The sequence below is a fragment of the Pelobates fuscus genome, chromosome 2, assembly GCF_036172605.1.
Source record: "Pelobates fuscus isolate aPelFus1 chromosome 2, aPelFus1.pri, whole genome shotgun sequence".
NCBI lineage: Eukaryota > Metazoa > Chordata > Amphibia > Anura > Pelobatidae > Pelobates > Pelobates fuscus.
The window spans coordinates 451,365,061-451,381,243 of NC_086318.1; the positions used below are offsets into that span (position 1 = coordinate 451,365,061).

General features: G+C 43.8%; 1 protein-coding gene across 1 annotated transcript in view; it reads right to left on the reverse strand.

Moving 5' to 3' along the window:
* Positions 1–16,183, reverse strand: part of PEX6 (peroxisomal biogenesis factor 6) — a 203,806-nt gene that overhangs the window by 99,197 nt on the left and 88,426 nt on the right. The window contains exon 7 of the mRNA XM_063444206.1: positions 12,102–12,310. Within this exon, the coding sequence (XP_063300276.1) occupies positions 12,102–12,310 (209 nt within the window). The remainder of the gene's footprint in view (positions 1–12,101; positions 12,311–16,183) is intronic.

The following is a 16,183-nucleotide window of genomic DNA, read 5'->3' on the forward strand; positions in this document are numbered from 1 at the left end:
TCCCGGCTTTCGGTACAAATCGTCAGTTGGTAGTTGTTGCTTTCGTCTAACCGTGAATCACAATGTTCATCAGCTAACCTAGCGGCCTCTGTGAGGGTAGTGGGTCTACGATCACGAAGCCATTCCTTGCACTGCTGATCTAAGCCATTGTAAAAATGTTCCAAAATAAATAATTGTAACACCTCTTCACCGGTTACGGCTTGGCATCCTTTCATCTAGTGATCGGTTGCTCTCCTCATCCTATGAGCTCATTCGGTATGCGTATCGTTCGTTTTTTCTTCGTGTTCCTAAATTGCCTGCGATAAGTTTTTGGGGTTACTGCATACCGTTGTAACAAGGTGTCTTTAACCCGGTCATATTGAGTCACCTCCTCGGAAGATAATGTCCGGAAAGCATCCGGCGCTCGGGCCGACAGTTTCCCCGATAATATGGTGGGCCAGTCCTCGCTGGGTATTCGGTGGAGCGCACACTGCCTCTCAAAGTCGGACAGATATTCGTCGATCCCCATCTCATTCTCTAGGAATGATCGGAAAGCTGCATGAGGAATTTTTGGTTTCCCAGTCCTCTCTGCCAGGTTAGTTGTCATCCCTGCAGCAGGGTTTTGCTGGGGTGTGCACAGGCTGAGCTTGTGCGCCTGGCCTCTCGAATCTCCACATCCACTTGTGCCATGGTTTGCTGTATTAATTCCACGGTCGGGTTCGGGCCGAACCAGGAGAGCCTCTCCCGGACAATCCTGTTATTTTCTTCGCTAGCGGACATCAGAGCCTCCGTCATTGTCAGGCTTTGCTCCAGTTCCGTCAGCTCTGCGATCAGCTCCCTCCTAGGTCGGTTGCTAGCGTTCCCACCTCGGCTTTCTAGCAGATCCTTTAACGTGGTGCGTTTCAACTTGTCACAAGCGCTCTCCATCCATTCTGTACCTCTCCGAGGAATTCCAGGACGATCCCACCGCTGCCACCAAATGTTACGGTTACCTCCAAGCTAGCTGAAGGCTGGACCGCTTGGATGTCCTGGTTCCCGAGTGTGGAGAGAGAGAAGCGCCATTCCGTTCAGCATACCACAAAAATCCAGCGAATATAAAGCAATCCCACTAGCTATGGTACAGCTAGGATACCCTTGTTCCCACAAAACGAGTCGAGGCTGCGATTTGAGGGTCCAAATGAACTGGCTTTAATGGCACACAGGCATAGCTATTTATGCGAAACCCCAGGTCCAGGGACAGCCCCCTCTGGACCTGATGGGATACAGGGACAATACAAACAGTTGACCAATGGCATTACAGTGTATCGTCTGAAATGGTCACCGCCCAGCTTGGAGATAATGACTAAAGGTTATTTAATTATCTCCAAGCGACCAAAATCCCACGTTTTATTGTAACATAAAAAAACAGTATAAAAATACATTTTAGTAGACACATATTTTATTCCACCATTCATTGGATAGCCCAGATCTGAGAGCAGCAGATAGGCGAATAGCGCTCAGATCTCACGAACGGTATAGCCAGTCTCTCCAATACAAAGTCCTTTTGTTCCCTTTTGTTCCGAACACGATATGGCGGCCATGTTTTCAGGCTGGTGAATAGAGAGCGGGACCTGGCCCTATAACACCTGGAGCGAGTAGAGGCTGAACAGTTGCGCGAACACCGCTCAGAGGATGGTTTTCCCAGCCCTTTGTGAGCCGAACAGAGACCGCCATGAAGGGGGGTACTTAACTTGCGGGTTAACCGCAGACCCAACGTTCTCATTGGGGCCACACGCCAGGATGTAGGTGGTCCTCGTTCGGGAGTCTTTCGGGAGTTTCAGTTTGGTGAATTATTACCTGAACGAGGCCACCCTGAGGCAGTCAATTAGGCGTGCGGTTAACCGCAGACCGCAGTTTCCCGGTGGTCAATTGAAAGCACACTCCGCTTGTAGGGGGGAAACAGAGTATACAGTAAAATGAACAGGGTAATCCCGGAAACGATCTGTAGAGCGCCCAGCAAGGTGCTGTGCTGTGCTGTAGTGGAGGGTTGATATCTCATCCGCTGGATCCTTGTAGAGAGAGAAGCAGAGCTCTTAAAAGAGCTAGTGATTAAGCTGAGCAGGTTCCCTTTCAATAACAAGACGAGGCTAAGTTTTGAAGGGTTAAGTGACCACACAAGCAGTTTCTTTTATCCAGGTTTTACAGTAAAGTTACCACCCACTGGACCTGGTGGGGCACTGACAATAGAAATACAGCAGCCAATCAGTTACAGATTTACAGTAAAAGCACACCCATTAATTACAGTACATTCCTCCCCTCTGCTTAGGAGATAATTGAGTTAATCGTTATATCAGCTTAATTATCTCCAAGCTAAAAAATATACTTTTTCACATTTTCCATAACTCTAAAACTATGCATCCGATTTTAACAAAAGTTACATTTTAATAACCAGTACACTCAGAGAAACAACATATCCAAAATTGTTTCGAATTGGACCGGTGGCTCGGGAGTTAGTAAAAAGGTGGATGTGACTGACCGCTCGCACATTTCCTTGCCCACAGCAGTTCCACAGATTCAGTCTGTGTGGTCGGTCTATTCTCCCTTGACAGTAAGTGTAAATTACACGCACGGAGCCGTTCGGGTCTATCATCAATGAATACAGTTTGTTCGTAGGATTATATTGCTGAAATAGCGCTGTGTTTGAATGGTTCCACTCGAACGCACGGAAGGTAGAAGTTCAGCGGTGTTTGTGGAAAAAGGTAGGCGAAATGAGTTCCACGTGGTCGACGACCAAACACCTGCTGAGTGCGTTCGACTAAACAAAATGGCCGCCACCACGTGTTCGCACAGGCGAACGCCGACCACCCTGTTAATCCATTAGAACGTTGGAGGTGTTTGCGGTTTTACAGGTCAAGAGGGTTAATTGGTGCCACACTCCTGCTCTGGGTGGTCGGTCATTCAACAGAATATTCGGTATACGAACGGTTATGGCCAAATACATGATCAGTCATTTTAAGAGAATGCAAATTAACGAATGGTCTTTGTTCTTAGCTGCGTTCAGCAATTACAGGGACTGAAACAAGGGTTTAGTGCACACAGTTGGGCTGAGGCTTACAGGCAATAACAGGGGTTCTGTTACACGGCTCTCCTTTGTGGAACACCCCGGCAGACCCAGCTTGATCCTTTTCGAGTCAGCTTGGGGATGTCCGGGCTGCTGCTAGGGCATAAGTTCTGGACAGTCAATCTGCGTTACCATTGAGCTTGCCAGGCCGATACTGGATGGAAAAGTTATAGGGTTGGAGGGCCAAGCTCCATCTCAGTAGCCGGCCATTGTCCCCTGTCACTCGGTTCAGCCAGACAAGGGGATTGTGGTCGGTAACGTGAGTAAATTCCTGGCCATACAAATACAGGGTTAACTTCTTTAGAGCCCAGACTAGGGCCAGGCACTCTTTTTCCACTGCCGCGTAGCTCACCTCCCTGGGCAATAATTTTTGGCTAAGGTACGCGACAGGGTGCTCCCCTCCAACTTCTCCGACCTGGCTCAGAACTGCCCCCAGTCCGTACATAGAAGCATATGTATGGACGATAAAGCGTTTGTTAGGGACGGGGGCAGCTAATACAGGAGCGTTGATCAGAGCGTTCTTCAAAGCTTGGAAGGCTGCTTCACAGGGGGGAGACCACAGGACTAGTCTGGGTAGGTTATTTTTAGTTAAATCTGCTTAGCAACGGTACTATAGTCAGGTACGAATTTTCTGTAATATCCAGTTGTCCCTAAGAAGGCCAGTACTTGGGTCTTGGTGTGGGCCAATTGGCTTCTGCCTCAATCTTGGCCGGTTCGGGACGCTGCTTTCCACGCCCTACCCGGTGCACCAAGTACTGGACCTCAGCCATGCCCAGGTGTCATTTTTCGGGTTTCAGGGTCAGGCCTGCGGCCCAAATCTGATCTAACACGGCCTCTACGTGCTTCAGATGCTCCCCCCATGTCTCGCTATAGATCGCAATGTCATCCAGATATACACAAGCAAAGTCCTGGAAGGCATCAAGGAGCCTATCCACAGAGTGTTGGAATGTGGCTGGGGCATTCTTTATCCCAAATGGCATAACCTTAAATTGGTATAGGCCAAATGGGGTGACGAAGGCCGACTTGGTGATAGCCTCCTTGGCCAGGGGGATCTGTCAGTAGCCCTTGCACAGATCGATGGTGGTCAGATAGCATCCCCTGGCAATACGATATAATAGCTCATCCACTCAGGGCATCGGATAAGCATCTGTCACTGTTCGGTCATTAAGGCGTCTATAGTCGACGCAGAACCGGGTGGCCCCATCCTTTTTGGGAAAGGCCCAAAAAGGATGACTACGGGAGAGGCCCAGGGGCTGTCGGATGGCTCTATAACTCCTAGCTTGAGCATTTCCTGGATTTCTTTCCTCATCCCCTCCTAAACTGTCTCTGGGATCCGGTAGGGGGGCTGTCTGAGCGGCGCTTGCCCAGGGGTTTCTAAGTGGTGGGTTGCTAGCGTAGTGTACCCTGGTTCTTGGGAGATGGTTAACTCTTTCTCTGCGAGCAGCTGTCTAAGTTGGCCCTTTTCTGCAGGCTAAGGCGCTCCCCTAGCTGGACAGTACTAAGCAGGCTGCCTGGAGCAGGGCAAGCTAAGAGGTCAGGTATAGGTAGGCTATCAGGGTAATCTGTAGCGGGGATACATATGGCCGCTATGTTCTCTGGCCTCTCCTGATACGCTTTCAGGAGATTGGTATGAAAGGCTTTCTGAATTATTTTGTCTTTATTACTGGCAATCACATAGGTGGTGTCGCAGATTTGCGCTACCACCTTGTAAGGGCCCTACCAGGAGTCCTGGAGCTTATTCCCCTTTACTGGCCTAAGCACCAGGACCTTCTGTTCCACCTGGAACGCTCTTTGGCGGGCACCCCGATCATACCACAGTTTCTGCCTGCCCAATGAAGAGCTGGGGTTGCCATCCGGGCTAACTGTTCCATCCGGTCCTGCAGTTCCAGGACACATGGTACAATAGGGACACCCTCATGTTCCATTTCCCCCTCCAAGTGCTCGCGGATGAGGTTGAGAGGCCCTCGCACCCTCCTTCCATAGAGCAGTTCGAAGGGGGAAAATCCAGTGGATTCCTAGGGCAACTCTCGATATGTGAACAAGAGGTGCGGCAAGAATCACTGCCAGTCTCTGTACTCATCTGTAAAGGTCTGCAGTAACTGTTTCAGGGTACCATTAAAACACTCACAGAGACCGACAGTCTGGGGGTGGTAAGGTGGTTTTATACCACAGACCTTCCATAACTGTTGGGTTAGATCTGCGGGAAACTGAGTCCCCCGTCAGACAATATTTCCTTTGGAAACCCCACTCTGGTGAATATTCCGACCAAGCACTGGCGACAGTGTCAGCCTGAATATTCATCAGAGCGACGGCCTCCTGATAGCGAGTAGCGTAGTCCACCACGGTAAGAATGTATTTCTTACCGGATGGACTGGGGTTAGGTAGGGGTTCTACTAGGTCGACTGCTACCCTGCTAAAGGGTTCACACATATCTGGTGAGTAGGGCATCCTTGACCAGTTGGTACTGCTGAATGTCCTCTGGAGTGAGAGCCCGAAAGGCTTTGTTTGCTTTTCCAGACAGCTTCCAGGATAGTATGGTGACCCATTGGTCTGGGGGTACCTGGTGTAGAGAGCATTGTCTCTCAAAGTCAGCCAAGTACCCATCAATGTCGTCCTCATGCTCCACGAAAGCTTTAAAAGCTGCGAACGGGACCTTCCGTGTGGCTGCTGTCAGAGGAGGGGTAGGAACTGTGGGAATAACAGGCTGTTGTGCCCTTACCATTTGTAGTTCATGCTCCCTCCTTCTTTCAATCTCCGCTTTGACTTCTAGGAATGCCCGATCAATCCGTTCCTCTGATGGGGCTGGGTACATGGCTAGCCTCCTCTGAACAATGTGGTTGATTTCAGCATCCTCGCTGTTCGGGAAATTCTGTTCGGTGATTCCCATAGACCGTTCCATTTCCTTTAACTCCAGCAGGTTAGCGATTAGTTCTCTCCGTGGTCTGTTACTGGCGCTCTGTCCTCGGCTCTTTAGCAGATCCTTCAGCGTGGGTCTTTTCAGCTTGGCATACTGGTTCTCCATTCAGCACTTGCTCTGAGGATGAAAGGACCATCCCGCCACTGCCTCCAATGTAACGGCTACCCAGGTTGAAGAGGGGTATCTGCTGTTGGAGACGTCCTTCTTCCCGGCAAGGTGCTGTGCTGTATTGGAGTGGTGATATCCCATCCGCTGGATCCTTGTAGAGAGAGAGAAGCAGAGTTATTAAAAGAGCTAGTGATTAAGTTGAGCAGGTTCCCTTTAAATAACGAGACAAGGTTACGTCTTGAAGGGTTAAGCAGAACTGATTTAGTGACCACACAAGCAGTTTCTTTTATCCAGGTTTTACAGTAAAGTTACCACCCACTGGACCTGGTGGGGCACGGACAATGGAAATACAGCAGCCAATCAGTTACAGCTTTACAGTAAAAGCACACCCATTACTTACAGTACATTCCTCCCCTCTGCTTAGGAGATAATTGAGTTAATCGTTATATCAGCTCAATTATCTCCAAGCTAAAAAATATACTTTTTCACATTTTCCATAACTCAGGGAAACAACATAACCAAAAATGGCTCAAATTGGACCGGTGGTTCGGGAGTTAGTAAAAAGGTGGATGTGACTGACCGCTTGCAGTTCCACAGATTCAGACTGTGCGGTCGGTCTATTCTCCCTTGACAATAAGTGTAAATTACACGAACGGAGCCGTTCGGGTCTACCATCAATGAATACAGTTTGTTCATAGGATTATATTGCCGAAATAGCGCTCCAGTCGAACGCACGGAAGGTAGAAGTTCAGCAGTGTTTGTGGAAAAAGGTAGCTGAAATTAGTTCCACGAGGTCGACGACCAAACACCGCTAAGTGTGTTCGACTAAACAAAATGGCCGCCGCCACGTGTTCGCACAGACCACCCTGTTAATCCATTAGAACGTTGGAGGTGTTTGCGGTTTTACAGGTCAAGAGGGTTAGTTGGTGCCACACTCCTGCTCTGGGTAGTCGGTCATTCAACAGAATATTCGGTATACGAACGGTTATGGCCAATACATGATCAGTCATTTTAAGAGAATGCAAATTAACAAATGGTCTTTGTTCTTAGCTGCGTGCAGCAATTACAGGGACTGAAACAAGGGTTTAGTGCACACAGTTGGGCTGAGGCTTACAGGCAATAACAGGGGTTCTGTTACAGGCTACTTTGTGTAGAGCGCACAGACGTTCGAAATCTGCCAAGTAGCCGTAAATTTCCCCTTCTAATTCGCTGAAAGCTTTGAAAGCACTAAGGGTACCTTTTGCGGTTTTGGGTTGAAGCTGGAACTGTTCGGTGATACCGCTGCAGTTCATAGCGCCTCCAGCAGGCGTACTCTCAATTCGCCCTGTGCCCTTTTGTTGGCGTTTGCATCATCGATAATCTTTCTGATGATTTCGGGAGAAGGGTTTGACCCGAACAGTGCTAATCATCCCCTTATCGCCCTCAGCGTGTCGCTTAAGTTTGTACGAACAGCCGGGGTAGACACAACCAAGTTCTCTCCGTATAGCTCCATTAGTTCCCTGATGAGACGCTTGGCTTTATTGCTGGCAATGCCCCCATGATCCTCTAGTAGTTCCTTTAAAGTGTTGAGCTTAAGTTGTACTCCAGTGTCAACTTTGGATTATAAATCCAGGAAAAAGGGACGATCCCACCGCTGCCACCAAATGTGGCGATCTGCCAAGGTATCACCGCCACGGATACCCATTTTCCCAATACAAGAACCCACAATAATCCACAAGGTAAAATAGCACCAATATTCCATAACCCCCCACACGAGCTGGGAAAAGACTGTTTAATGGAAGCACAGGCATCAAATTTATACAGTCAGTAAACTCCTCCTCTGTGCCTAAGAGATAATTGAGTCAGGAACTTTACTAACACAATTATCTCCAGGGACAGTAAAGTATCACAATTTCTGAACACCCCAAAAGTATCCCCAACATACATGGAAACCCCACAAAAGGGATCTGGGCAAACAAAATATCCAAAAATCACCCAGATCCGTTTGGTAGTTTTGGATCGCCATCGCAGGGAAGTTTTGACCAGTCTGCCACGAGGTTGAAGCCCAAAATAGTTCCAGGGAAGTTGTGGCAAGATCCGGTCTCCGTTCGTGGGGTTTTGTATGAAAACCTACAGAACACCAGCAAAGTTTATGGTATGTGTAGAAGCCCTATAAAGAGTTAAATGTGAAAGGGTTTATAAAATACCCCTTCCTGTCTCATTGGAGATTCTTGGCTGATATCAGCAAATCTAATGGCTAGAGTAGGACTCACCTTTTGGGGCTTGCCTTGACAGGGCAGGTGAGCTTATATTCAAATGGCCTTTGGAATAAACCTAAAGAGCCTCCATTTTGTTTAAATACACATGGGGATTTAGGCCAGAGTGCAGGTAACGTTCTCTTTGTTTTTACTATGTTTTTTAAGCTGCTGGATACTAAGCTACCTCATTATATAGGTTGTGAAGCTGTAAAGAAAATCTTAAAGACTGAAGCGCAAATCCCTGACACTCAAAAAGATTTTATCATAGAAGGCATTAATATTATTTTAAAAAATAACTATTTTTGTTTTTTAGAATAGTTTTATCTCTTGAAGAGGGGTAGTGCGATGGGAACCAGGTTTGCCCCCAGCTATGCCAACCTCTTTATGGCTGATTGGGAGTCCACGGCCACTTGGGGTAGGCATGCCTGGTGGGCAAACGTGGTCTCCTATTTTAGATATATAGATTACTTTTTTGGGGGGGGAAGGCTCAGAAGATTCCCTGAACTCTTTTATTAATCACCTTAATACAAATAATAGAGGAATCATTTTAACGTGTGACTATAGTAGGGAGTCTATTATTTTTTTTAATTAAAGATGGTGAACTTAACACAAAACCCTTTTTCAACAAGGTCTGTACTAATATAGCAATAGACCATCTAGCTGTCACTATAAACCATGGCTTGAAAGTGCCTCTAAAAGTCAATTTTTATGCCTTTGCAGAAATTCATCTCAAATGGATGATTTTAACGATCAGGCTAATTTTTTAAAGAACAAATTTCTTGAAAAAAAAATATCCGCCAACGAGTTTAAATAGCACCATTGATAGAGTTAAGAAGCAAGAAAGAGCTAACCTTTTAGTATACAAAGATAAAAGTACCAAATATCCCCATTTCTATAATTTTCAATTTTAATAACAAAAGTGGTCACATTAAAAAAAAATTGTGAATTATCACTGGCGCTTATTAAAGTAAGATGAAATGTTCAAAGATATTTTACCTTAAAAGCCTAATATTATTTTTAGAGGAGCTCCAAGTTTTAAATCTATCTTAACTACTAATTTTACAAGAGAATCTAAACAAAAAAACCTAGTAAAAAAATTACAAACATCCTTTTTTACTGAAGCTAAAGGATTTTATAAATGCAAACGCTGAGTAGTATGACACATCTGTACCATCCAAAACCACACATTTTATATCACATAATACAAAAAAAAAGTATGATATTAAAGATTTTATCAGTTGCAGTACTAAAAATTGTATTTGTTGGAGTGCCCATGTGGCCTCCAATATGTTGGGATGACCACAAGATGTTTAAAAATAAGATTAAGCGAGCACTGCAGAAATATTATAAAAGGATATCCAAATAATTCAGTATCGGAGCATTTTGCCAAACACAACAATTACCCTAAATTATTAAAGTGTCTTGGCATCAAAAAATGTACTATCCCTTGGAGAAGAGGGAATATAAAACATATCCTTGGCAAATCTAAAATGGAATGGGTGTTTAATTTACAGACACTTGCTCCTAATGGTTTAAATGCAGATTTTGATTTGTTTCATTTTATTTAATCTCATTTTTTATACTTGTGTATACTTTTATCCATTGTTTAACTATTATGTTTGATATGCTTTGTATCCTGGCTATTTTACCCATTATCATGTCTCTTGTGTTTTTTATCTTGATTCCTATTAAATATTTGTATTGATTTTGATGCCTATTCTATTTCCCTTTTAGACTATCAGTTCCCCTCCTAATATGGCCACTCACTCAATTTCCCTCCAAAATGGCTACTGCCATGATTTTTTTATTTTTCCCTTTCCCCAACTAAGATGGCCGCCGCGGCAATTTTAATCACTATCCCTACTACTTGTTAGGTATCCTCTTCTCAGGCAGTCAGTCTAGGCACTATGTACACACTTTATGTAATGGGCACATGTAGCTTCGTCCCAATGTTGGCAAACACAAGTATTTTGCCGACATCGGAGAGACCAAACTCGCACGTGTCACATGTTCTGGCTTCAAATAGCCGTAACTATCTTTAAAACGCTTCTTTTTAAAGATAACTATCATATTTCAATTCTACACTGAATGATCTATTAATACATATTGTTTTTTACATGTATAATGTGTAAACTAATACTGTTTGTTTAGTGGAGGACAGCCTATGATGCAATTTTGGTGCCACATTTAAATTACCCTTCCCCTATATAAACCCCAACTTCCTAGTGTTTTTATTCCATTAGAAAAAGCCTATATTGGTGAAACGAGTTATGGATGTTACTTTGTATTTTATTTAATAAAATATTTTCGTTATCACAATAATATTATTGTGCCATCACCTTTATATGTAATACCTTATTTTTTATACCTCCTGGCATTTTTAGCATCATCTTTTATATCTCTACTCTCAAGAAATCCTAGGTGGGGATCATACCACCAACACTTTCATCATAGAGCAGTGAGCCTGCTCTACTCTTGTAAGTACAATTTTATTGTCTTATTGAGAGCAATATTTGTTGCTATTTTATTCTCTTTTGAGCATCTGGATACCTACTGCTGAGGACGTCCCTCATCATATCCTAAAAGTGGGGATTGTACCACTGAACGTGATACATGCTAGAGCTGGCCATAGCTCTTTTACATGTGAGTGTGACATAGCTAACTTCAATATACTCTTATACTGAGTTCTGACATATTGCACTATAAGTTTGCCTTGTCTTCTTCTATTTTACATACAGATACCAAAGAGATTTAGATCTACCACATCCCTCAAGCACAAAGAACTCAGTACCTACAGCTGCACTTGCCTCTTTACAAGAGGCACCTTTGTATTTGAGAACTTTCATTGTGGGAACGAGACTTTTCAGCACATTCTGTTTAATCACATATTACATATTGCTAGCGTCATTCTGATGTAGTACAGCCCTGCTCTCTTTTTTCTTGTGTAACATTATTTTAGGCTTTAGAGGGATCCCCTTTTTTAGGGTTGCTGCCTTGTTTTTACCACTTTTGGTTATTCAGCGCTGACGCATCTATGTGTTTTTTTGTATACTTCCGTTAATACATGTCCTTAGTCTGCTTGTCTTCAGCAAACTGTTTGCGGGCTTTCTTGTGCATTATCTTTAGAAGAGGCTTCCTTCTGGGACGAAAGCAATGCAGACCAATTTGATGCAGTGTGCGGCGTATGGTCAAAACAAAGCCAAAGTCAAAAACCAGAACAATATGATCAGGAACACACTCTCAGATAACCAGCCAAGGGAAACCACAACAGGGCACTGATTAAAAGGTAATTTGGGTTTAAATAACCATCCCAAAGCTGTAATTGGTTGTATCTGGCCTCTGACCCCAAAATGTGCGTGCACATCCATGACGTGACGTCGCACGCACGTAAGCACCATCCTTAATATGAGCAAAGGCTATTTCCCTATTTAAATCGGAACCGCAGCGGCCGGCGTCTCTAGTAACGCCACACACGCTGGGGACCGAGATGGAAGGAGGTTGGGTAGTGATCTGCCGCAAACAAGTTAAGTATTTGTTATTTCTGTCGGCGTGACTGCTATGTTTCTGTGCGGACACGCCAACAGAATTCCGCGGCACCGTGACATTTATTTTGCAGCAGAGTGTCATTTTTTCAGTGTTATCACATGAAAAGATATAAAAATATTTACAAAAATGTGAGGGGTGTACTAACTTTTGTGAGATACTGTCTATGTGTGTGTGTGTGATATATATATATATATATATATATAGGTAGTAGTACCTGTGAGGCTCGTTTTCACCTAGGAGCAGGCTGCGGAAGGCTGCTATAACCCTACTATCTTCTCCTGACAGATCTCGTTCCCTTCCCAGGAGTTCCACATGACTTAACAGCAGGACACAAGGCCTTACATCTGAGGCACGGGAGAACACAGCTTTTAGCCGGGACACACAGCCAGAGCTGCTTTCCCTGCACAGCTTTGCACACTCAACCTGGAGGAGGCATAAAAAGGAGACATGATGCACTATGTGCAATGAAAGTAAATAAAGAGTCAAAACGAATTTCCATACAGATTCTTGTAAAACAGAAAGCACCGCATACATTTTACTTACTGTAAAGGTATTTTTCCCTAGATTAACCCATTGAGGACACATGACATGTGTGACATGTCATGATTCCCTTTTATTCCAGAAGTTTGGTCCTTAAGGGGTTAAAGTACTCACATATAGGTGGTTCCAGCCGCCTCTTTACAGAAGAGGCAGAGCACTGAAATCCAAAGCTTTGAAAAATGAAGGCCCTCTTCCAGTTCCCACTCCCCAGTGTATAAATTGCTTCTACCCAAAGGGAACCCAGTAATATAAAAACACACCAGTTTAATGCAAAAGTATCAGGACAGGAACATGTACTGCTTATAAACACTTTCATAGGGCAGTATAGTCTTTACACTCTATGGTAATAGAATCAGAAGAAGTCCTATTGTTATCACACTCACATTTCTCTGAGCCTGTCTTTATAACATGCTCAGTTAATTCAGCTTTGGTGTGATATTATAGCTTCAAATGAAGTTTTAGAGACAACTTGGTCCTCACTAGAAAACACCAGGAGAGGCAAAACCAGTTAGGATAGAAATAAATAACATTTAATAAAAACAATAATAAAAACCTTACATTAAGGTAACTGGTGTGCCAATGTCCAGATTCACAATACACAGCAAGCACAACACTTTTCAAAACTTTTCTTCCTCAGATGCCATAGCTTTCTGTATGGCATTCCTACTTTTAAATCCTTTTTTCGCACTAAACTCCGCCCCCATACTTCTTGCTAATACGTGTTCAATTCGGCTATGCATTTTGTACCCTTGCGGCTGCCATCCCAGGTAACGCCGGTCAACTAGCATAATTTCTGGTTCCAGCCATCTTTACATGCGGGTGTGTTGCATTTCGCTTGCGCTTGCGTTCCAGCGGCCATCTTTTATCGGAGAGATTCGTTCCACAGTTGTATTAAGTCCCTTTCTCAGTTCACAGCAATCCCATCTTTATATGGAGCATATCTACCACCTGAATTTCCATTTAAAAAACAGGTGGCCATATTCAAAAGGTGGTGGTCAAAGTTTAAGCGTACTGGCTCTATGAATGTTCACTGTGCGTATAGACAATGGCGAAACATATGCACAAAACAAACAAAATTGTCCAAGGCCCAATATTTCTATGAAAATCTGAACAATAACATCTCAAACCCTAGAAACTTTTGGAAAGTCATAAATAAACTACAAACTCCCCCAATCCACTCCCAACCCTCCACTGTCAAAGTGGATAACCAAACCCTGCAACTTCCCTTAGATGTAGCAAATGCCTTTAACAATTATTTTGTCGGATGCTCAACTGCCCTGATTGCCAAGCTAATAAATGGCACGCATCCTGACACTACAAATGTGGATCAGGTCTCACTAAATGTGCAAAGTCCCAATATAGACAAGTTAATTTTTAGACCTGTACCTGTTAGTGTCATTGAAAAACATCTTAATAATCTAAAAATGAAAAACCAGTCCGGACCTGACCAAATCCCAGCAATGCTGTTGAAGCTCAGTGCGCCGGCAATTGCTAAACCCGTCACAACTCTAATTAACGAATCCTTGGTTCCTGGATACATACCCAAACTTTGGAAGACTGCAAGAGTATTGCCTATCCAAAAAAGTGGTGACACTACTTTGGTTTCTAACTATCGCCCTATATCATTGCTCCCAGTATTGTCAAAAATCTTAGAAAAATGTGTCCATACGCAACTATGTGAGTATTACCAACAATCAAACTATCTGACCCCTGATCAATCGGGCTTTCAACAGAATCACTCCACTACAACTGCCATCTTAAAAGTTTGCAATGACATCCAAACTGGCATGGAACAAGTGCCTTGTTTCCACTGAGCGGATCGGTTTGGTACAGTACGCTATTTTGAGTGTTTCCATTATGAAAGTGGCCCATACAACCAAACCGCGCCATTAATGGTCCCCCTTCAGATGTAGGGCCATAGGAAATGGTACGGTACGGTTAGGGCGGAGCTACTGGCGTCACACAATACATTCCACTGATTGTCGGACAGAAAAAAGTCAATGCTCACGTCAAAGTCAAGCGCGAAACAAACACCACGTCGCCGTTTAGTCCAGATAATAGGAGAAGGATGCCTGCAAACAACAGCAAGGTCTGGTTGGCTCAGGAACTATCCACTTTCCTAACTATAATTGGTGATAGCGTTATTCAGAGTGAACTTGATGGATCAGTGAGAAATGAAAAGGTGTATAAAGATATTTCTCAGCGGATGGCAGCTGAGGGATTTTAACGGACATCGGGTCAGTGTAGGGCAAAGCTTAAAAAGCTGAAAGGTCAATATAAAAAAATTAAGGATGCCAAAAGCCGTAGTGGAAACAGTCGAAGTACTTGGAAGTGGTACGACGCCATGGATGCCATTTACGGTCATAGGCCAGCAAACCAAGGCAGGGAGGGCGGTCTGGACTCTGCATCTACACTTCTCGAATCCATGATAGAACCCGTTGGTAAGATTGATTTTTTCTTAATTTGCATTGGCTTTCGCTCTGCTAACCATTTATAGATTTACTGCACAAAACCATTAACTATTTGCCCCAAAAAACACATTTTATTTGTACAGTGTACTGAACTATTGATCTGTGCATTTTCAGATACAGTTGAAGGACTCTCCAATGATACCTCAAGCTTTTCATATGTTTCTGACGATGGTCCATCAACGTCGTTCAGCAGCACCAGTACGATTACGTCAACACCGACCCAACCACAGACCCAACCACAGAGTATGCCCAATGCACACTGGTAAGACCTGATGTTCAGAGTGAACATTGTAATTGTGCATTTTCCTAACTTTTAATTTACAGCAAACTGTGAACTCACTCAAAATGCTTCTATATGTAGTTTGTTTGCATAATTAAATCCATAATCATAATTCTACATTGTCTGTATATACTGCTATTTAAATTTCATTGTATTTTGAGCTTATCTTAAGTATATTGTGTTTAGTGTGTTTATTTTACTTTGTGCTTATACTGTTCTTATGTGTTACATCTTTTCCTTATTTACATTATGTTTAATGATAGATATCCACCTGTTTTTTGTACCAATTGCTAAAAAAAACAAAACACTATTATGGTCTTTTGTATATTCCAGGTGATAGGAGACGGTTTCAGCTGGATTTGCGCACACTCATGGAGGATATGCAGGCAGCAGAGGAAAGGCAGCAGGAAAGGATGGAGAACCTTTCTGAGCGGCGCTTTCAGGCACTGCGTCAGGATGCCCAGGAAGCGAGGCGCCAGGAGGCAGAAATCGCCCGGCAGCAGATGGAGCAGTTGGCTACCTTCAACCAGGCCTTCCTTGGTGTCCTTGGGCAGCTTGTTCAAGTGCTGGGAGGCAGTCGTGATCCCAGGTCACCGCCCAGGCAGTAGTTCCTTTCAGCTAGCACAGGACCTGTACACTTTTTTGATAATTACATTTATTTTTGCTTTTTGTAAATAATGTTTATTTGTAAATATATTTTTTTACTCTGTACTTGTGAGTATATTTTGAAAGATCACTTTTTTATTAGAATAAAAAACAGGAGAGACTTTTTGTGTATGTCTGATTAAATGTAAAACTTTATTAAAACTTTCTTAAAAATGTAATAAAACTACTACTGTAATAAAACACTACTCCTGTGAGGATGATGGAATGCCACCCTTTTCTGTTGAAGTAGTCAGTGTGGTGGTATTCTTGTGATGCTATTATTGGTATGTGTGGCCCATCAATAGCACCAACACACTGTGGAAGGCTCCACCTGTTCTCAAAGTAGTCAGCCATGTCTTT